The sequence below is a fragment of the Cavia porcellus genome, unplaced genomic scaffold (assembly GCF_034190915.1).
Source record: "Cavia porcellus strain 051 isolate PalLab524CR breed Dunkin Hartley unplaced genomic scaffold, mCavPor4.1 scaffold_17, whole genome shotgun sequence".
Classification (NCBI taxonomy): Eukaryota; Metazoa; Chordata; class Mammalia; order Rodentia; family Caviidae; genus Cavia; species Cavia porcellus.
In genome coordinates, this window is record NW_026947500.1 from 43,347,088 (window position 1) to 43,371,596 (window position 24,509).

General features: G+C 36.7%; 1 protein-coding gene across 7 annotated transcripts in view; it reads right to left on the reverse strand.

Moving 5' to 3' along the window:
- Ckap5 (cytoskeleton associated protein 5) overlaps positions 1-24,509 on the reverse strand; it is a 100,060-nt gene that overhangs the window by 67,970 nt on the left and 7,581 nt on the right. For 4 of the 7 annotated variants that reach the window (XM_013147468.3, XM_003465208.5, XM_063227865.1 and 1 more), the window contains exon 2: positions 2,776-2,869. In XM_013147468.3, the coding sequence (XP_013002922.1) occupies positions 2,776-2,832 (57 nt within the window). In that variant the 5' untranslated portion in view covers positions 2,833-2,869. Of the gene's footprint in view, positions 1-2,775; positions 2,870-15,330; positions 15,476-19,908; positions 20,216-24,509 lie in introns of those variants that run through there. The other 3 variants (XM_063227862.1, XM_063227861.1, XM_063227864.1) reach the window with 3 other exon arrangements.

Sequence of the window (24,509 nt, forward strand, 5' to 3'; positions counted from 1 at the left end):
AAATCCCCAGCCCCAATCAGTTTTTAATCAATAACTTATTAATTAATTTTAGTAGATTTCTGATATCTTTGAGGTATTTTTTCATTAATTTATTCAGTGGATATTTGATATATAAATAAAAACCAATATTAGTCTTAGCTCTGGTGGAGCTTACATTCTAGCAGTAGAGAAAAACATAAACAATAATATAAATTAATGTAAACTTAAAGTGTTAAGTGCTATAAAGGTAAAGTACATATAATAAAAAGCTATTTTGTCTTAGTGTTAAGTTTTCATAAGGAATTGGTACTTGATCTGAGCACTGAAAGATAAATAGGAATTAATCAGAAAAGGGAAGCAACAGAGAAAAACATTCTAGAAGGACAAGTATATTTCATGATCTTATAGCAGAAAGTAACATGGTGCTCCCACACATACATGGTATACAACATAAACTGCACAGGACTAGAAAGGACCAGATCATGCAGTACTGTGAAAGCCGAATGTAAAGTTGTTGTGTTTCTTATTTTGAGAGCGATGGGAAGCCACTGAAATAATTCAGGAAGTGTAAGTGAGAAGTTAGTTTGTGGGACACATTTGTTATTGCTATGTTAGACACTAGCAGAGAATTAGGTGTCTTCTTCAAAGTGTATTATATCAAAAGAGGGAAGGATCAACATATGATTGAAAAGGATAAGAAATAATTATGTCATCTGTTTAAATAAAATGTATTTTGAGCTGGACATGGTGGCACACTCTTGTAATCCCAGAACTCAGGAGGCTGAGGCAGGAAGATTGTTGTAAGTTTGAGATCATCCCGGGCTACAAGGGAGCCCAAGGCCATTATGAACATAGCACGACCCTGTCTTAAAAAGACACACACACTGCTGTGCGCACGTGCCCCCCCCCACACGCACACACGAAAGTATTTTGTAGCAAATGCTATGATCAGAGAAAAAACACTTTCAAAAAACCTGCTGGAAAACGTTATCATTAGTCCTTACAATACATTCTCTTAAAGGAAAGAAAGACGCCTAATCAAACATAGGATGCTTAAAGTACTTAGGCCCCTCTACATTCTGCAACATTAGATTTAAGTATGATGTAAACTGATACCACTGAGTTGTACATTCACTAACCAATTTAAACCAATTTAACAACTCAATTCTTTTAAATTTCAAAAACACCAAATAAATAATAGCAGAGACATGAATAGAAAAACAAAACAAAACAGCAAATCTACACTAGACTAATGAAAACTTCTAGTTATACTTGCTAATCAAAAATGAGAAGTCTTCCAGAGGCTGGTTGCTTCTTTCAGTGAAAAAAAAAAGTTCTAAAAGTTCTCCCTAAATTTAATGTACTGCACACCAACAATTTTTATGTGACTAGAATAGAAATCAACTAGCTCACTGTTAATCTGTTTTTATCAGAAGAGATAACTTTTTTTTTTGATATCTGGAATCTAACTCAAGATCTTGTGCTTGCCAGGCAAGCGCTATACTGCTGAGCTATATCCCTGGCCTGGGGTAATACACTGATTTTTTTTTCTTTTGAGACAGGATCATGCTATGTATTTACAGCAATCTTCCTGCCCCAGCCTCCTGAGTGCTGGGATTACAGGCATTACTCCCCCCACCAGCTAACATATTGATTATTATATGGGATAAAGCAGTGGCTCTGTAAAGAACATAGGCACCAGAGTTCCAATTTCTGTTTTTTTCCTTTGAGAGAGGGTCTCACTCTATATTTCAGGCCAGCGTTGAATCCACTATGTAGCCCAAGCTGGCCTCAAACCCCAGGTGATCTCTTGCCTCAGCTTCTTGAATATTGGGACTACAGGTGGGTTACTACCATATCTGGCTACAAATTTCTACTCTTTGAAACAAACTTTAATCTAAAGAATTGTCAAGAACATGGAAGAGACAATCTGACAGCTTTAATAGAATAAAACTACTAACTGGTTAATATTTGTCTTAAAATGATTAAAAATTGCCAGGCATGGGGGCGGACACCTGCAATCTCAGCACTCTGGAGGCTGAGACAGGAGGATCACTGTGAGTTCAAGGCCAGCCTGCACTACATAGCAAGATTTTCCCTTTAAAAATAAATAAATAAATAAATGCAAGCAACTAGATATGTGATTGGAGAAAAACATAGTTTGAAAAAAAGATATTCAATAAATAACATGACATCATAAATTGTTTTATTAGTTTAAAATAAACTAAAATAAAAAGACTGCTAACTTCAAAAGTTAGATACAGATCTGAAAATCTAAAAATGCTGGACTTCTAAGGCCAAATAAGACTTCTACACAATAAAATAAATTACTATGTACTTAACTAACTATATTACACTGTATATAATTGAAGATGAAACTATGCAGTAGTAACTTTTTAAAGACACAATTTGCTTTTCATTTTACTAATGTATCTTATGTCTTTGAATTCTTTTCATACTGTTTTTATTTTGGTTTTGGTCTTACTATGTAACCCCAGGCTGATGCCAAAGTTCTGATCCTTCTGCCTGTGCTTCTGAATGCTGAGATTATGCCACCAACCCAAGTAACTCAAAAACAAACATTTTGGAAAAACAATACTTCATGTGACAAGAACCTGGAAGAACAAAGATTTTAAATGGAGCTGAGGATGTCTATTTTCAATGACATAAAATAACACCCACCTAATAAAGTAATGGTGTTTATGAAACTACCGCTCCACATGTTTCTAAGGTAACAGTAGAAGCCCTGAGAAAATAAACCAGGAGGCACTGAAATTTACAATCCAAAAGTCTTACCTTATGTTCACACTTCTGATCCACTGGCAATTTCAACCATTCACTGTCATCACCCATTGTGCTTCTGATTTCTCCTTCGAATTAAAAGTAGTTCCTGATCAGATAAAAGTAGGGCTCTATTAACTCTAGCAATCAAGTAGTCTCTATCAGCAAAATGATTTTTCTTTTGGTACTGGGGATTGAACTCACGACCTCGCACTTGCCAAGCAGGTGCTTAAGCCATTGAGCTAAATTGCCGGTGCAAAAATGATTTTTCTCAAATTATTAATTTATCACACATGTACCGCCAAGAGTATAAAGTCCATTCTTTGGTCAGATGCCCAATTAATGTCATTAACAACATTTTCTAAAAAAGAAAGTCCATCTAAGTCTAAATCAAGGAAAAGACATTTTTTTTTAAAGAAAGTGATGCTCATGTATTTCTCAAATGAAAACTTCTTAGATGTGGATACCAAGATGAAATAAAGCTGAAGAACTAAAACCAGGTGTGGTGATATAGGTCTATAATTCTAGCACAGTGGGACAGAGACAAGAGGATCACAAATTTAAGCCCTACCTTGGCATCTTACTAACTTAGTAAGATCCCACATCAAAATAAAAAAGAGCAGGGAATGTAGCTAAATTTGAAGGTCTGTATTCAATCCCTACTACTATATACAAATTAACAAAGAGCTGAGCTACTACTTGGCTTTTTTAAAGGGTGGAGAGACCAAAATATGCAATCCCCAAGTCTACTACTTTGACACATTCCTATTTGGTTCTGAGAAAGTTCAGAAACAGAAACAGCTTTGAAAAGTTGCCCTACTGTAAAAGAAACAAGTCTATAGAGGAGATCTACTTTAGTGCATAGTTGAGGGTATCAGAAGTCTTTTTTCTGAGGTCTCCCTATCAAACCAAACAGAGTATCTTGAGAATATCATATTCTGCAGAAGACTAGAGGCAGACACCTGTGGCACAGTTTATCACAGGCACCACCAATGCTTCTGAGGGCAGTTTACCTAAGAGACTATCTGCTTGTTTGCTTGCCTGCTTGCTTTCCTTTTTTTTCCTTCCTTCCTTCTTTCTTTTCCCCTCAGCAGTAATGGGGATTGAATCAAGGGCCTTTGCAATGAGATACATCCTCAGTCCTTTTTTAAATTTACTTTTTGTGACAAGGTCTTGCAAAATCTCTAAATTATTACTCAGGCTGGGCTCAAACTTGGAATTCCTTTGCCTCAGCTTCCCAAAGTGCTGGGATTACAGATGTGCACCACTATGCCAAGATTTTATTTGCTGTGCATTTCTCCTCTTTCAGTGTGCATGCACAGAGGTGAAAAGGATTTTCTGTTAATCTGTTAGTTTATATTTTAGACTCAATTATCAAACTTTTCAAATAGTCAAGAGAAAGTTTTCTGTCTACTATAAGAGGACAAGAGAAAAATTTTATAGTAAGTCATACTTTTGATTATTCATATAACATTTGTTATATAAAATAATCTATATGGGGAAAATCTTGATGCTAACTCTCTACACAATTCTGGTAAATTCAGCTCTAGTCTATGTTCATATGAATTTGAAAAAATTAAGTCCTGAATGAACTTTTTTTTTTTTGCAACAGAGTCTCACTGTGTAGTTCAGGGTAGCCTTGAATTCACCATGTAGCCCAAGCTGGCCTCAAACTTTTGGTGATCCTGCCTTACCCTCCTGAGAGCTGAGATTTACAGGCATGTGCCATCATGCCCAGTTTGAACTTTCTGTATAAATATTCTTTATATTTAAACCACTTTTAGTGAGGTTTATTTTATTTTTATTTATTTTGTTTTTTTGACACAAAAAAGGGTTTGCCTCAATTGTATCAGAGGCTTAGCCTGGAACTCCCAGAAATCCTCCTGCCTCAAGTCTTCTGAGTACTGTGGAATGATTACGGGCTGAGATTATAAGTGTGCACCATCACATCCAGCCTTTTAATAAGACTTATAGTCAATGTTCTTCTAACAACTTTATGGTACCCACTTTGACAGCACTCTTTTTTTCTGATTTTAAAAGTATGTAATGTAAGTTAGCTGGGTAACTGCAGTAAATCTAGTAACTATAGAAAATACTTACTGTAGAAAAATACTGAAGCACAATTTAACCACCAATAAAGTACTGCAATGAACCTAGCATATCAGTTATATGAAAAGACAGGGATAATCCTACTGTAACTTTTTACTTATCACATTTTCCCTGTAATTGAGAATGTAACTTAATATCTACATAGCACTCCCTTTTATGAACATAATTACCAATTCTACTGTTGGACATCTAAATTGCTTCCAATTTTTCAGAATCAAAAATAATGTACAAAAGGTCCTGCTTATCTCTCAATTCCCAATCCTGGTCTAATATAAAATATATTTTCAATATACATTTGTTTAATCCTTGATAGTCTGTTTAAGAATCAGGCACTGAAAAAAAAAGAAAAGAATCAGGCACTGAGTAAAGCCTTTTTAAAATAAGTTAAAGCACCTTGTACTCATATCAACTACATGAAAAAGAGAAAACAGATATCCTCCTCACTTGTACATAGGTTCACAAAGATTAAGTGATTTAGGGGCTGGGGATTTAGCTCAGCGCATAAGCGCCTGCCTTGCAAGCAGGCAGTCATGAGTTCAATCCCTGGTACTGATTAAAAAAAAAAAAAAAACGAAAAAAAAGATTAAGTGACTTGCCACAACAGCAAAACTGATAAGCAGTGAGATTTCACTTAAAAGTCTGTGCTTCTTTATTTCCTCCCAGGCAAAAGGAAGAAAATATCCCAGGAAAATTATATGAAAAGAAAGACTGAACTATTAAAGCTTATTACTATAAGCAGAACTTTAATTAAGACTCTTCTCCAAAAATCCCTAACCACTCCATCCCCAATAACAATGTATCTGAGAACAGGAAACACACCTTAATAGACAATCTGTAGAAACTCAAATTTCACCATGGTGGGACATAAACGCCACGGTGGGACAACAGTACTGTATGGCATTACCTAAGTTGAAGATGCACATATCCTATCATCCAGCAATTCCATTCCTAGCTATACACTCTGCAAGTGGACACAAATTTCATGAGAAGATCTACATAAGGATGCTTACAGCAGTGTTGTTTATTAACAAAGATTAGATTCACCACAAGTTCAACAAAGGTCAATGAGTAAATAGTGGTATATTCACAGAGTAAATTCAGAGCACTACTCACAACAGCCAAAAAAACATTTAATGTTGCAACATTAAAAAATAATGAAAACCAATGAATCATGCAGTATACTTTTTTTTTTTTTTTTTGTCTTTTTCCTTTTTATCGGCACCGGGGATCGAACTCACGACTGCCTGTATGCAGTATACTTTTCAAACTCTACAATGAAGGATCAGTCTCACCTGCCCTTTTAATCAAGTATATTGGTATGTTTATTAAATACAAAATTATTAGATCTGTATATTTGTAAAGTTCCCCAGCTCTGTTGGAAATGGTAGCACAGTCTGCAGTCCCAACACCTGGGAGGCTGAGACAGGACTGCTACAAATTCAAGACCAAACTAGGTTACACTGTGATTTCAATGCTAGCCTGAACTGCATAATGAGACTCAACCACACATACACATACACTTAGGTAACATAAAATGGTTTAGCTGCTATGTAAAACAATTTAGAAGCTCCTCAAAAACTTAAATATAGAATTGATTTGATAGCACAATGCTATAAATAGAATAGGTATCAAAAAACTTGAAAATAGGTGTTCAAATAAGTACTTAGGCACTTTTACAACAGTACTATTCACAACTATGGAAAACAGTGTAGTGGCTCCTGAAAAGCTTAAACATAGAATTATGGTTTGATCACACAATGCTATAACTAAGGTAGGTATATATAGTCAGAAGAACTGAAAATAGGTATTCAAATAAGTACTTACAATGCATGCTCACAACAGCACCACTCACAACACCCAAAAAACCAGCCCAAATGTCTACCAATGGGTAAACTGTGATACGCACATAGAATTATTACTCTTCCATAAAAGGGAATAAAATACTGAAACATGATACAACATGAGTGAACCTCAGAAATATACTAAATGAAAGAAACCACGTAGGCATGGTGACACACACCTTTAACACCAGTTACTCAGGAGGCTGAGAAAGAAAGATCAAAAACTCAACGTCAGCCTAGAAATTTAGCAAGATTCTGTCCCAAATGAATAAAAAGGACTGGGAGTATAGCTTAGTGTGAAGGCCTCTGGGAACAATTCTCAGTACTGCAAAAACTAAATTGAAAGGAAGCCAAATACAGAATGTCTTATATTATTTGACTCCATTTATTTGTACTATCCAGAATAGGGAAATCCACAGAAAAAGGATACAAACTGGTGCTTGTCAAGGGGTTAAAAGAGGGGATTTAACCCAGTGGTGTAACTGCCTGCCTGGCAAGTCCAAGGTTGTGAGTTCAATCCCTGGTACCAAAAAAAAAAAAGCGCGGGGGGGGGGGGGGGGGGCGGAGAATGAAGAGAATATGCTTAATGGGAAGGGAGTACTTTGGAGTTATGCAAATGTTTTGGAGCTAACAGATGCGGTTGTTGCACAATGTTGTGAATGTACTAAATGCTACTAAAATCAGTCATTTAAAAATAGTTGGGCCAGGGATGTAGCTCGTGGCACGGTGGCCACTCAGCATGCACAAAGCCCTGAGTTCAATTTCCAGTACAAAAGAGATTAACTTTCTCATGTGAATTTCACCTCAAATTCACTTTTTAAAAGTCCCCTAGATAACCAGGTGTGGTGGCTCATGCCTGTAATCCCAGCACTCCAGAGGCTGAAGCAGGAGAATCGTTGCAAGCTTGAGACCAGCCTACGTTACAAAGTGAGCTCAAGGCCAGCCTGAACTGCATAGTGAGACCCTATCTCAAAAAAAGACAAAAAAAAAAAAAAAAAGGTCTCCTAGGTGATTTAACATGCAGCTCAAGTTGAAAACATCTAAAGTGGCAAAAGCCTGAGCTACAGAAGTAAATTCTACCTATCAAATGATCTTCAAAATAAAATAGCTTTGGGCTAGGGATTTAGCTCGCCAGCATAAGTGCCTGCCTGGCAAGCTTGAGGTCGTGAGTTGAATCCTCGTACCAAAAAAAAAGCTTTCTAACCAAGAGAGTATGAATACATTCAACTGTCATATTTTTTGAGTTCAGTGTAATATTTTTCTTTTTTCTACTGCCTATTCTTCTTTAGGAACATGAAGAAAATGGCTCTGCAAACTAATTGCGTCATATAAAATGTAAATACCACTGTATATGTACTCTAAAATGGCATATGCTACTGCTATGGCTATGTCTAGATGTATGCCTCAAAGCCTCATGGGTGTCTACCTGGGGCTTTTTCTGAGGTGGGTGGACCTAATGTTCATGACACTGGGATTGATTCATGGTGCAATGCTAGGATCAAGGGCACTAGTACTAAGGGTGTGAGTGCTATCTGCCCTCAGTAGCCTGAATAAGAAGATACAAGGGATAAAGAGCTGTGATCATTTCTTGTTTGTTTGCTTTTGCTGTCTTCTACCTGCTGTGAACTGTTTTCTCGTTTGCCATGCAGGCCTGCCATCCACCCAGCTTTAAAGATAGACACTTTTAGCAGAAACCTCTACAAATAAAATAAATCTTTCCCCCTTTTACTTTGAGTGTTGAGTATTTTGTCTCAGCAATGAGAAAAAGTATGATAGCTACTTTATATAGTCTCGGTTTAAAAAAATTGGTATCATTTTCTTGTTTTTATGCAAAGGAAAAACCAGCTTCACACTAAAACTTACCCTGGCCACCAAAATAATGGATGCAGTGTTTGTACATACATGTGACACTAAGTACTCTTGATCATTGTGTTTGTTTTCTTTTAGAACTGATATACCAAGGGAAAAAAAGAACTTCAAGATTTTTTCCCTTGTAATTATTTTTTTCAGAATTATTTTAAAATTGGTGTTTCTGATACAAAAGCATATGCAATATATCTGTGAGTTGTAAAACACTACAGCAAAATGGACATATCACCCTAACTACCCAATCTAAAAACTGGAACACTACCAATATTAGTACTGCACCTGTATGATTCTTTCCCACCCTGTCCTCCCACAGAAGTATTTTTCTAAGATATGTTTAATTTCATGGCTTAATTACACTGCATACCTCCTAAAGTAACAAAATTAACTGTGCAGGCTTCAATAACTTGCTTACTAGCTTACTATTTTATTTGTAAAATCCATCCATATAGAGTACTATAGATCAATGTTTTCAAAGTATGGTCCAAGACCTAGAGTTACAGCTCAGTGGTAGAATACTTGTTTAGCATGCAGGAGTCCTGGGTTCAGTTCCCAGCACTGCAACAATAATAGAGTCCTGAGAGATAAGGAGCCCATGTGCATAGGTTGGCTGTATTGGATTTAATAAGGGGTTACTCCCAGCAACTTTATGCAAAATATTCATTCATTCACTCCCTGTATGGGTAAACAATTATATCCTCAAGGAGTTTACAGTAGAATAAAACAAATAATAATAATACCAAACTGTAAGTGGAAAATGCTAAAAGCAGGGAATATATATGAGTTATGTGAGTTTAGAGATGAGATTATCAGTGTGGGATGGTTAGTGAAAACCTCATAGAAAAAAAGGTTTGGGCCCACAGATGTAGCTCAGTGGCATAGCACTTGCCTGCCAAGCACAAGACCCTGAGTTTGATTCCCAGTTTAAAAAAAAAAAGGCACTTGAAATCAGCAATGAATAACAGGTGGGATTTTTCAAAAAGCACATGTGGAAGTATTTTAGTCAGAGGAACCAAGAAAGACAAAGTCAGGGAGCTAGGAAAGTACTGATTATGTTTTTAGCACATTGAATGTGAATGAATGGCTTTGTGACAGAAGTACAAGACCAGAAAGGAAGACTAAGGTCAAATCAGAGAGATGTGTTGTGTTGTGTTGTGTTGCATTGTTTGTAGGTATTGAGGATTGAGCCTAGGGACTTAATGTAGAGCTATCATCCCAGTCTTTTCTCTGTTGTTTTATGTTTTAATTTTATCAATACATGTTTGCAGTTCATACAGTTTATGATCATTTTGGAGAGTGGTTACATCTACATATCACAGCTTGCTTTTTTTTTTTTTTTAATCTCCTGGCCCTACCCTCCTCTTCCAATTCTCTTATTCCATTTTTCATTCTTATTGATACTAATTTTAGCTCATGTTATGGCACATACTGTTTACATAAACTGAGATTATTAGGTTGCTGTACATAGCATATCTTATTTTCTCTTCCCTTCCTCCTCACCCCTTGCTCTTTTCCCTTGTACCATTTCCTTGTCCTCTTCTATCCCTCTTTTGTTCTTTTCACACTCTGCCTCACTGAAATGAGAGCTACCATATGGCATTTAAGCTTATGTGCATGGTTTTTTTCACCCCAAATTCTATTTTCCCGGTGCATCTATTTTCCTACAAATGTCTGTCATTTTTTATAGCAGGACAGTATTCCTTTCTATATAGACACTGCAATTTTTTCAAACAATAATCTGCTGATAGGTATACAGGCTGTTTCTAGGATTTAGATATTACAGGTTTTGCTGCTATAAACATTAGTACATATGTAGCAATACAGTATGATGTCTTAAACTTTTTGGAGAAGATACCTAACAGGGATATCACTGCATCACATGGAATTTCTAATCTCAGTTCCTTGAGAAATCTCCATACCGATTTCCTAGTTTACACTCCTATCAAGTATGAATCTTTCTCATCAGAACCTCTCCAGCATTTGTTATTGTTTAATTTCTTTCTTTCTTCCTTCCTTTCTTTCTTTTTTTGTCTTTTTTGAGACGGGGTCTCGCTATGCAGTTCAGGCTGGCCTCACTTTGTAGCCCAGGCTGGTCTCAAACTCATAATGATCCTCCCACCTCAGCCTCCCAAGTGCTGGGATTACAGGTGAGTGCTGGGATTACAGGCGTGAGCCACGCCAGCTTATTGTTTAATTTCTTAATGACTGCTATTCTTTCTGAAGTAAGACAGAATCTTAGTGTTATTTTACTTTGCATTTCTCTAATGGTCATAGATGTGAGAGAGAATCTCACTAAGTTGTAAAGTTGCCCAGGCTTATTTTGAACATGCAACCTTCCTGCCTTAGCATTTAAGAGTGTTAGGATTATAGATGTCCAGTTTGAGAAGTATTACAATTAATCTAAAGAGCAAGAGATTCTAGTGAAGCAAAGCAGGACAATGGAAAGATTCTATGTACTTTAGGAAGATAACCTATGGAGTAAAGGATAGTAGTAAAGGATAGACAGTAGTGAGTCCTGGTATAAAATGACTACAGAACTTCAGAATTAAGATGAAAAGGAGCAAAAACTAAGAGGTCTGGACAGTAGAAATGGAAAGGGTGAGCACACAAGGCTAAAAGGAATTATATTAATGCAGAAGAATCAACAAGCCTGCTGGGATAAAATGAATTTAGATTCATGTATCTCATCTTGTACTAAAATCAAATCACAATGGATAAAAGATCTAGATTTTACATCAGAAACAATGAATCTGCTGAAAGATAAAATAGGTAAAACTCTTGAAGACAGAGGCAACTGCAAGGACTTTCTGAGGAGAATCCCAATTGTATTAGAAATAACACCAAGATTCAATGACTAGGAGTGTATCAAATTTAAAAGCAAAGGAAAATCACCTACAAAGTAAAGAAATAATCTATAAAATAGGAAAAAACATTTGCCAGCTACGTCTCACATAGAAGACTAGTATCTAGAAATATAAAGAATGAAAAAAATTAGACCACTCAAAAAAAATTAAAAATGGGCAATTGAAATAGATCTCAAAAGAACAAGTACAAATAGTTAATAAGCACATGAAAAAATTTTCAGCATCTTTGGCCACCAAAGAAGGGCAAAGCAAAACAACACAGATCCATCTTAATCCAGCAAGAATAGCTATCATGAAGAACTAAAACAAAACAAAACAAAACAAACAACAACAACAAAAAAACCAGTGCTGGTGACATTATGAGGAAAAAGGAACCTTTCCACACTACTGATGAGACTATAAACTACTATGACCACCAGGGAAATCATTATGGAGATTACAAATAAAAATTTAAATATAGCCAGACATGATGGTGCATGCCTACAGTCCCACCATTCAGGAAGCTGAGGAAGACAATTTCTCAGGGTTTGAGGACAGCTTGAACTACATAGCAAGACTGCCCCTGCCCAAAAAAATCCCTAAAAACAGAAATTCCATTTGATTCAGCTATACCTCTCCTGGGTCTAAACATACTCATGTTTAACATAACTCATAATAGCTATATATCAGAAACAACATATACACAATGGAGTACTAATCTGCTGTAAGAGATAAACCTGAGTCATTTGTAGGAAAATGAATACAACTTAGATTAGAACAGTAAATGAAATCACAAAGCTAAATATCACATGGCTTCTCTTACATGGGAAACTCAAATACAAATAATTCAATGACCAAAATAAAAGACAGGTGATAAGAAATAACCAGAAAAAAAGAAAAGAAAGAAACAACCAGGTACAGTGGTACACTCCTGCAATCCTAGCATTCAGAAGGCTAATGCAAGCAGATCATACCATGAGTTCAAAAAAAGGAAAAGAAAAGCAGAAACAGGGAGATGGACTTTGTAGAGTCTTTGGGGAAGGGGTTAAGAGGGGAAGAGTAAAAATGATTAAAGTATGATACGTATGTACTATTTCTTCAAGATGTATGTACTGGGGCTGGGGATTTAGCTCAGCGGCATAAGCGCCTACCTTGCAAGCAGGCAGTCGTGAGTTCGATCCCCGGTACCGATAAAAAGAAAAAAGACAAAAAAAAAAAAAAAAGATGTATGTACTATGCCTTCCTAATATTCTTCAATTATTATGTATTATAAAGATGTGCTTATAAAAGAAGAAACTGTAAAAATGAGAGGCAGTAAGCTTTTGCAACTAATGTGAGAGTAAGCAAAGTCCAATATGGGGCCAGAGGGCTGGAGGCTGTAGCCTAAGAGTTACGACAGAACAATGGTGGCAATGGGAAAAAACAGGTCAGAAAGAAGTTTTGAGTTATTTGTCTTTGAGAGGAATATGATTAGTTTTATACTCCAGAAATATGAACCTCAAGTAGTTGAAAATACAACATCAGAGTTATAAAGAGGCGTCTGTATTTGCTAAACATAGGAAACCAAAGTTTTCATTAAATAGCAGTGTGTAATGCCTTGAGAAAAATAACATTGTTAACAAAGAGAAGCATCAGTAACATTAAACTATATTTAATGCTTGCCTTGGTTCATGCAATCCAGTCCCCACTAATGTAAATATTCTGAATTCTAAATCGTTCAGAGTACTTAGGAGAAGAGGTCAGTTAAGTCTGTTCTACAGAAACATTACCATACACACTGTTGTTCCTAATGTCTTCAAAGACCTCAAATACCATACAATCCACTGTTGCTGAAAAAGGTTCATATGTAATTGTTTATTTTTAGAGCAGAGGTTTTAAAATGTCTCCAAGATTATAGAAATAGGCAGAAATTAAAATTTCTAATTTTCTAATTTTTCAGTTTATTGTTCATATAAGTAACAAAATTCCTATTAAATATATAGTATCCTATCATAAAATATAGACTCCCCCATCAATCTAGTATTTTCTTATTCTTCAACCAACTGAGAGTAAGGCACTGAAAGACTGTATGATGAGTAATGTTAAGAGTTGGACCTAGAACTTGACTTCGACTACCCTAACCCTGTCCATTCCCTCTTGCCTGATAATCTAAGGGCTCAAGTATGACAGTGTTTTATTTTAAATTTTTGTTTTGAAAATTTATAAGAATAATTATAGAGCTATTAAACAGACTGTTTTCACGTTCTACTTGGAAAGAGGCATTGGCAGCACAACTACTTTATGGCAAATTCCCAAGCTCCTGACCTACAAAAGCTATTCGCTATCACAATACAAGAGATCTGGATTTGATTACCTTTCCTGGACTCTCATTTCTGGCATAGGAAATGCACTGCCAAGCATGGAATGAGTCTAAGAGAATTTTGAGGAAAATTTCTGCCCACCCAAAAGCAATTCCTGCCAAGCATGGTGTGGCACACTTGTGATCCCAGCACTGGAGGGTGGGGCAGGAGTGTCACCATGTGTTTGAGGCCAGCTTGGGTCACACAGGGAGTTTAAAGCTAGCCTGAGAAGCCTGGGGATTTAGCTCAGTGGTATAAGTGCCTGCCTGGTCAGAGCAAGGTTGTAAGTTTGATCCACAGTACCCAAAAACAAAACAAAACAAAACAAAAAAAGTTTATAAAACTAGCCTGAAATACACATCAAGACCCTATCTAAAAAACAAAACAAAAATCCCAAAATTCCTAAACCAGCCATCATGGTGTACCTATAGTTCTAGCTATGTAGAGTCTAAGGCAAGAGGATAACTTCAGTCTGGGAGTTTGGGGCCATCCTGAGCAACACACAGACAGACACCCATCACAAAAACAGACACACAAAGCCCTTTGAATGATTAATAAGGAATGAAGATAGGCCCATTCAAAAAAGATAGTTATAAAACAAAACAATGTATGCAGATGCTCAGAAAACTTCACTCAAACCATGTCAAGGAAGGACAACTGGACTAAAGAGTAACAATTATGTAGCTATCATTAAAAAAATTTGAACATTTTAACTTTTGGGGCAAGGCCATACAAAATCTCCAAATATCAAGTAGCAAAAATGCCCAGACTTTTTCTTTAACAAATTTTACTGCTTCCTGATATCTACCATTATCAAGGACAAGCGCTACACTCTTGCTGATGTTTCTGCATTATCAGGGAGTCAGAAATCTGAACTCCTTCTATAGCAGGTTATCTCAACAAAGTTCAGTGTTTTGCTTTTCTCATACTGGAATAGTGGCCTCCCACAAATTCCCTCCAAGACAGACAGGTAAAGAGCTGTGTCTTTCACACTGTGCTATTGTGAGCAGCAAACAAGGTTAACTGAACTCTTAATAGATGATCACAGTCAATGTTTCCAAAGGAGGATGGATACCAACAAAGGCATCTGGGGAAATGGAAAACTAAACCTGGCTGTGAATTAGGTCAACTTTGAGAGTTACTGCTCAACTGCATCAACGATGACTGAAAACTTAATGCTTACTCATCCTGAAATTATCCTCTCTAAATCCTAGGCTAAGGATCCAAGGCCCAGAGCACTTGGTCTCAGCACCACCCATCCAGTTCAACTGGGTTAGACTCTGACTAGAGCAATCCTCTTCTCATCCCAGATAAGAACCAGGCTGAGGCAAAACCAGGTCGTGGGCACCATTCCCCCACTGCATATCCCAACAAGCACCCTAAGGCCGCTGTCACCACCCTGAAGCAGAAGAGATGCCCAGGCTTTAGCCCACTACAGCCGGCATTGTTTACGCTCTTTCGCCACCTTAGCCTCTGATAGGCCAGGAAAGTCCTCGTACTGTCCGCTAGGACTTCCGGCACAGGCTCCAGGGGCGTGGTATGCTCGCCCCGGGCCCATAGGCGGACACTTACGCTCCCCAGGCAGGGAGAGGTCGGGGCCCTAAGGTCGAAGCAGGGTCTGCAGGATACCCAGTAGGCTAGCGGGAGGGCTGCGGAGGCATTAGTGCGGTGGTGGCGGCAGGGAAACGCCTCCCCCGGGGGCGGGGCCGAGAGCACCACTGTCAGAGTGCCCACCCCACCCTCACAACTCTCCGTACACACAGAAGACTTAAAGGGGCCGCGCATGTCTTTGACCAAAGGTTTGTAGGCCTCAAGGCGCTGCCTTAGGACGCTTCCGCAGGCTTAAAGCAAGAGACAGATGAAGGCCCAACTAGAAAGACTACTGCGTTTGGTCGACTAGACCTGTTTTTCTGTGGGAACACAAGCAGTAGCCAGAGGCAAAGGAGATGTGACCAGCTCCCAATATCACAATCCTAATCCCTACTCCAATGATAAAAAATTACTGCAGGTAGCAGCCAAACCATCAGGGTAAATATATGGAGCCGATTAAAGCTGTATTTTTTCTTTCTTTTTTATATCGGTACCGGGGATCGAACTTGTGACCGCTCACTTGCAAGGCAGGTGCTTAGGCCGTTGAGCTAAATCCCCAGCCCCTAAAGCTGTATTTTCTTTCTTTTTTTTTTTCTTTCTTTCTTTTGTCTTTCGTTTTTATCGGTAACAGGGATCGAACTCAAGACTGTCTGCTTGTAAGGCAGGCATTTATGCCCCTGAGCTAAATCCCCAGCCCCTGTATTTTCAATTAACGCCTTTAGCATGTCTTCCAGTGGCAACACAAAGGCCCAAAAAAGAATTCCAGTAGCCTGCAATGAATTCATGTTACCTCTCATTGACTCTCTTCTTTGCAACAGGAGGAAACCTAGACAATATAAGATAGTTACGAAGATAATAGGAGATAAAATAGAAAAAGAACTTTCCCTTCTTGTGAGTAAAATGAGAAACTGGCCAAAAACTCACTACAAGTCTACACGAGTAAAGAAATACTGCGCATGCTTGTAATCCCAGTACTTTGGGAGGCTGAGGCAGGATTACTGCAAATTACAGCCCAGCCCTGGTGACTGAGTGATTTAGCAAGATCCTGTCGAAAAATAAGATACAAAAAAAGGGCTGGGAATATAGCTCAGCGCAAAGGCGTAGGTTCAATCCCCAGTTACCATCATCACCATCATCAAAACAAACCAAAAAAAGCAGCATGGAAATACAACTGTGATGCAGTCATCCGACTTCATGTAAAGAGAGAACTGTTCGCAAAACTTCATTAATCTCTCAGAAAGTTGTCTTGGTCTTTGAAATCTTCAAGGTTTTATCAATGAGTTTTGATTTTCACAGAAGTTTCTTCATTTTGTCTGCCATACCAAGAACAAAGACATTTATCTACCTTGTTTTTATTTTTTGAGACAGGGTTTTGCTATGAGTTCAGGCTACCCTGCCTTAGCCTCCTGCCTTAGCCTCCCATTGTTGGGATTACAGGCAAAAGATTTAGCTACTTTGTCTTTTTGAGACAGGGTCTCACTGTAAAATTCAGGACAAACATTCAGGAGTGTGAATGCTGAGTAATATTGTAAATGTATATTTAATTTTACAAGTAAATACTCAACTGTTTCCAAAGTAACTATAAACTATTTTACAGCCTTCACTCTTCCCAGCAATTATGAGAGTTCAAATATAAGCAGATCATAAAATTTCCAATATGGATTTATAGTTTTATTATTGAAAGCCAGTTCATTATGCAGTTTAGCATTTGTGATTTATAATGTGGTCTTCTATTTGCAAATCAGTAATTTATCACTTAGTATTAATCTTTCATCCAATACTTTCAAAGTAAAGTATCAATAAAAATGTACTCTTTCAAATAACATCCATGAGTAGTCAAATCTGGTCATTTTTTCTGGATCAACAATCTATATGAACTGACAAAACATATTTTTAGGAAATAGAATAAACCAAAACATGCATGCTATATAAAGTCAGTCTTGTTTTTCAATATTCAGATAGGTATAATTCTTTTTTCTTTTCTTTTTTTAATGTTTGCCAGGCAGGCACGTTAGTGGCTAGGCTAAACCCCCAGCCCAGATGAGTTTTGCCATAGCCTAAGTAAAATTGTATACTAATCTCTTCACATACGAGTCACATTAATTTATTTTATTTATTTATTTATTTATTTATTTAGAGACAGGGTCTCTCTATGAGGCCCAAACTCAGGGCAATCCTTCTGCCTCGGCCTCCCAAGTGCTGGGATTATAGGAATATACCACCACATGTGGCTCCCATCTTTATTTTCAAAAGTATAATGCTCTTGATTAGAAGGCAAAAAAAGCTTACAAGAAAATTTAAACATAGCTATTATGCCTCGTATTATACACCCATACACACGCATCAATTTTTGAACATTGTTAGTGGAAATATAAATGGGTACATACATTTGGAAAACATTTCGTGCTAATAATCAATCCCTTCTGGGCTTTTATTTAGGGGGCAGGCACTGAGACAGGGTCTTATCTATCTAGTTCAGGCTAGCTTAGAAGTCATTATTTATTCCAGATAGGTGTCAAACATATGGAGATCCTCCTGCCTCAGCTTCCTGAGCCCTGGGATTACAGATAAGCACCACCCTTTCCAGCTTAACAACCCATTATTAACAGAACTGAAAATAGGTCCACATCAAAACTTCATTCATACAAGTATTATTCATAATAGCTCCAAAGTGGAAACAACCCAAACATCCATCAACTGATGAATGGTAAAGAAAACATGGTATATCCATATAATGGAATATTATCCTGCCATAAAAAGGAATCGAGTAGTAATATACTACAACATAGATTAACCTAGAAAACATGCTAAGTGCAAGATGCCAAATGCAAAAGGCTGTTGTATCATTTCTTTATTATCAAACGCCTAGTTTAAGTATGTTCTGGGAGACAGAAAGTAGATTATAGGTTGCTAGGAGCTGGAAAGAAGCACAGAAAAGGAAATGAGGAATGACTGCTGGTGAGTTTGGAACATCGTTTTGGGGAGATAGAAAGTTTCGATTTGTGGTGATTGCATATTTTGTGTATATGTTAAAAGCCAGAGACAAATAATTTTATGGTATATGAATTACATCTCAATGTTTTAAAACCTCATTGATTGGGCTGGGGACTTAGCTCAGTGGCATAAGCACCTGCCCGGCAAGCACAAGATTGCAAGTTTGATCCCTGGTACCACAAAAAAATAAAAATTAAAAAACAAAAACCTCATTGGTGGCATGAATATGATCCCTGGTACCAAAAGACACAAAAAATTTAAAAATGCAGGGAATATAGCTCAGTGGCATAAGTACCTGCCTGGCAAGCACAAGCATAGAACCAAAATATATATATATATATATCTTGGGCTGGGGATTTATTTCAGTGGCAAGCATGAGGTCATGACTTCACTCCCCAATATTAATAAAACAAACATTGATAGGAGATAATAAAAACAGCTGTGGTATAGTCATAGAAAAGATGTTTTACAGTCATGAAAATAGCTACCAGCACCAAACTCTAACAAACCATAGTGGAAGAAAAAAGCTTGCTGCTGAAAAACATACAATATGATTATATAAACCCAAACAGAGAACTAAAATATACATATATATAGTTATATCAAAAATAAAAGCAATGGGAGGATAGTCTGAATAATCAAGGATACAGGGAAAGGGGCCAGGGAGGTCATGAGTTTGATACCAGTACCAAAAAAAAAAAAAGGATACAGGGAAAGTCACATAGAATTGGTAAGGATCTAGTTTTTCAGCTGGGTGGTAGAAACATAGGTGTTCAGTTTGTTAAAATTTATGGCATAATTATTATTTTTAACATTAAATATCACATGAGTTTAAAAAGGGGGATGAAAAGATCTGTCTTTCGCTAACAGAATATTGTAATTTAAAAATACTCTACCATATAAGTATTTTTAGTGTAAATATTCTCAAGTGTAAGAAGGCAATTTTTTTTTTTTTTTTTGGTCTTTTTGAGACAGGGTTTCACTATGCAGTTCAAACTGGCTTGAGCTCACTTTGTAGCCCAAGCAGGTCTGGAACTTGATATGATCCTCCTGTCTCAGCATCCTGGGCGCTGGGATTACAAGCAGGTGCCACCACACCTGGCTTTTTTTCTTTTAAACTTGAGAGACACACTGGCTGAAAAGTCAAATAAATAAATAAATAACATAATTCCATCCAAGAATCCCTGCTCTGCAATTAACTAGCCATGAAACTCCAGAGAAATCACATATGGGAGCAATGAGTTTGTGCTGACAACTCTTCTGCCTCTAAAATGTTATGAAATAGTATACTATATATTATCAATGTTATATATAGTAACTATATATAACAAATAGCATGCTGTAGACTGATTCTCTGGCCCATGCTTAAATCACCACAAAGGAATGGTAGTTTGCTTTATTCTAGTATTACAGATATTGTGACAATCCAAATAGTTGTAAAAAAATGTAGGTTCTATCATCATTTTCCTTTTTCAGGCACTCTTCTATTACTAGAAGACTATATCCCGGTTCAAAACAAAAAAGCAGGAATTCACATAGGCTACTAAAAATGCAAAATTTAGTTACCAATCTTCTACGCCTAGCAAAGAAAATAATGTGGTAAAAGGTTAAAAATACACATTAAAAAATCTGAATCAAGACATCAGAAATCTAAGTTGTATTTCCTTTTCCATATGCAAAGTACTGAGAAAGAGAGTTTCTGGATCATCCGGTTACATCTAGCACGATTTGTGGTTCTAAGCAGTATCAGATTCAGAGCAGGTTTTCCTATGGCTTGTACACAGGGTGCCACACCCAGCTGAATATTCCATCAGTCATCACTGGGAAATCCATGATATACTAGAACAGGACCACACGACTTCACTGAAGAATTCTATGAAACAAATAAGAACATGAAAGGTTTTCCAAAAATATAAAGAGGCAACATTTCCAAACCCATTCTGCAAGTCCAACATTATTCTGATACTAAAGCCAGACAAAGATACTATAAAAAACTAGTCTAATATGCCTGATGAATATTGATATAAAATTTCTAAATATGTACTAGCAAACTAACCTACCAGCACATTAAAACGATTATACATCAGAATGAAGTCAATTTTAATCCTGGTTGCAAGGATGGTTTAATATATGAAAAAAATCAATATACAATAATATATCTCATTAACTGAATGAAGAGCAAAAACTATATGAGAAACTCGACTGATTCAGAAAAAAGCATTTAACAAGATTTAATACCCTTTCACTCAACAAGCTTAGGCACAAAAGAAAACTCCCTCAACATAATAAATATCATTTATGACAGCACCAGGAAGAATAAAATACTTAAGACATAAACCTAACCAAACCAGTATAATAAACATACACACTGAAAACCATAAAACAATGCTGAAAAAAATCAAAGATACTATATAAATTTTTTGTCTTTTTTGTTTTTATCGGTACCAGGGATCGAACTCACGACTGCCTGCTTACAAAGCAGGCACTTATGCTGCTGAGCTAAATCTCCAGCCCCCAGATACTGTATAAATAAGTGGAAAGACACTCTATGTTCATAGTTTGGAAGACTTAATACTGTTAAGATATCCATACTACCCAAACTAATCTACAGATTAATGCAATCCATATTAAAATCTCAAAAGTAGTTTTTTTAGAGAATAAAACCAAGCAAAATGAAACAGAATAAACAATTTTAATAGAAAATTCTAAAACTAATAATATGGACTTCTGAAGAGACCCTTAAACAGCCAAAATAATTTTGAAAAAGAACAAACCTAGAGAATTTATCCTTCTTGGTTTCCAAACATATTTAAATATTACAGTAATTAAAACAGTACAGGAGACTTGATGTAGCTAAGTTGTAAAACACCCACCTACCAGGCATGAGACCTTGAGAGTGACTGACAGCCTTGGACAGTGGTTTGGAGAGTGGAGGTGATAAGCATGGTGCTACCATGAAAACAGACAAGCAGAACAACAGAATAGAGCCCAAAAATAAACTCTTCTGTATATAGTTAAATGATCATCGACAATGGTGCCAACACCCCTCAAATGGTACTGAGAAAACCAGATATCCACATTTAAACAAACAAAGTTACATCCTTGTTTTATGAGCTTGGCAATGACTTTTTTTTGCTGCACAGAGTACATCAACTTTAACTTTTGTGCATCAAATGACACAACTAAAACACTCCTAAATCTTCCTATTGATCTGTAAAATCTTATTAAAAATATTCTAAACTGAGAACTGTCCTCATGAATCTCATAGAATTGTTTTCTTCAGATTTTATTTTACTTTTGGTTTTCTTTTACTTATCACGGTGGCTTTTGTTGTCAAAGTTTTCCTTTGTATTTTTGTTTCCAGTATTTTGCTAATAAAATTTTATGCCACAGTAATAATAAAAAATTAAAAACTTTTAAAAAAGACACAACCAACAAAGTGAAAAGGCAATCTAGAAAATGAAGGAATCTGCAAATCACATATCTGGTAAGGGGCTAATATTTAGGACAATATAAAGAATTCCTTAAAAGTGGGTACTGTGGTATACACCTGTAATCCCAGAAGTTTGGAAGGCTGAAGCAAAGGGATTAAAATTCTGAGCCCTGTCTCAAAATAAAAAATTTAAAAAAGGCTGGTCATGTAGATCAAAGAGACCGTAGGTTTAATCCCCAGTATGACCAAACAGAACAGCTCCTTAAACTCAACAATAAAATTAGAAATTAAAAATTAGAAAATTAAGCATTTCTCTAATGGTGACATAAAAATGGTCAACAAATATTTGAAGATATTCACTATCATTAGTCATTAAAGAAATGCAAATCAGAATATAGTAACCTTAGCTAGGCAGGTGACACACAGGAAGCTGAGGCAGGAGGACTGTAAGTTGAGCCCAACTGGGAGAACTCAATAAAACCCTGTCTCAAAATAAAAGTGGATGGGTTGGAGATACAGCTCAGTAGCATAAGTGCCTACTTAGCAAGCATGAGGTCCTGAGTGTCATTCCCCGTACCAAAATAAATAATAAAAGTGGATGAGAAACTGAGTGAGGTGGTACATGCATATAATCTCTGTACTTGGGAGGCTGAGGCAGGAGATCACCATGAGTTCAAGGTCAGCCATGAACTCATCTACACAACCCTCACCTACACACTTATCTGCACAACCACCACAGAAAATAAATGTCCATGAGGACATTGATGAGACTGTAAAATGTAACTATCATGTAAAGAGTAGAGATTCCTTTAAAAAGTAAAAATTGAGTCAAGCCTGATGAGACATGTCTGTAATCCCATCACTTGGGAACCTGAGACAGGAAGATTGCTGAGTTCAAGGCCAGCCTGGGCTACATAGTGATTTTAAGGCCACCCCAGAACTACTTACCCTGTCTTTAAAAAAAAAAAAAGAAAAAAAAAATCAAAAAACTAGGATCACTATATATCCAAACTTCTACTTATAGGTATGTATCCAAAAGAATTAAATGTAGATTCTGAGAGTTATTTATATACTTATATTCATAGCAGCAATATTTTATAATTGTCAAGGGATTAAAGCAATCTAAACATTAACAGGTAAAAGATTAAGCAAAAAGTAGTCTACCCACACAATGGAATATCTGTCCACCATTAAAAGACAAATCCTGTCACATAGTACACAGGTCGAAATTTTAGGACTATATACTAAGTGAAATAAGCAAATCACAAAAAGATAAATACTATATGATCATATATATATATTTTAATCGGTACTAGGGATCAAACTTATGTATACTAAGTGAAATAAGCAAATCACAAAAAGAAAAATACTATATGATCCTATATATATATATATATATATATATATATATATATTTTTTTTTTTTTTTTTTTTTTTTAAATCGGTACTAGGGATCAAACTCATGACTGCACACTTGCAAGGCAGGCACTTATGCAACTGAGCTAAATTCCCAGCCCAATCCTACTTACATAAAAAGTAGGTCAAATTCAAAGAAACAGAAAGTAGAAGGGTGTAACCAGAGACTGGTGGAATGGAGTAAAAGGTAATTGTTTAATGGACACAAGGTTTGAGATTTGCAAGATGAAAAAGTTCTGGAGATATTTCACAATAATGTGAATGCACTAGTCCCCCTTTATGCACAGTTTCATTTTTTATAGTGTCAATTACCCATAGCCTACCACAGTCTGACAATATTAAATAGAAAATTCCAGAGATAAACAATTCATAAGTTTTAAATCAGTTTTATTGTAGCATATTGTTATAATTGCTTTGCTTTATTGTTATTGCCATTAATCTCTTACTAAGATTAATTTATATGTCACATGAATATTATAAAACGTAGTATATACAGGGTCTAACAGTGTCTCCAATTACAGGCATCCACTGGGGCTCTAGAATGTATCATCCAGATGAGGACTGCTGTACATTTAATACTACTGAACTTTAAAATGGCTAAGATGAGCTAGTGGAGATAACACATGCCTTTATTCCTAGCACTCAGAAAACTGAGGCAGGAGGATCGCCACTGGTTCGAGGCCAGTCTGCAGTACACAGTAAGGTCAAAGCTTGGCTGAACTACTTAGCAAGACTTTGTCTCAAAAAATAAAAGACAGGGCCAGGGGTTTAGCTCAGTGGCATAAGTGCCTGCCTGGCAAGCACGAGAACGTGAGTGCGATCATCCCTGGTACCAAAAAACTAAAAAGTAAAAATAAATAAATAGGAGCTAGGGATTTAGCTCAGCGACATAAGCACCTGGCTTGCAAGAGCGTGGTCGTGAGTTCGATCTCTGGTACTGGTAAAAAATTAATTAATTAATTAAAGGCAGAGTGCCTGCCTGGTAAATATGAGGTCCTCTGTTTGATTCCTGGAACCAAAATAAATGAATGAGTGAATGAATGAATGAAATAAAAAGAGGAGAGGAGAAGGGAAAGGGAAACGCAAAGGGAACGAAGAAAGGATTAGTCACTTTGAGAGGCACTGGGTACAGACAACAGCATTGCTTTTCCAGGCCTCAAGCCTGTCTGAAGTAAGTCATGTGGCAGACGATGAAGTCCTGGAATACAATCCCATTGGGCCATACAAAGCAAGAAAATCACACGTGATCTGCCAGCAGCACTGACCTTTGTGACTGCACCCAGGCCCCCACAACTCCTGTCTCTGCCCAAAGTGCAGC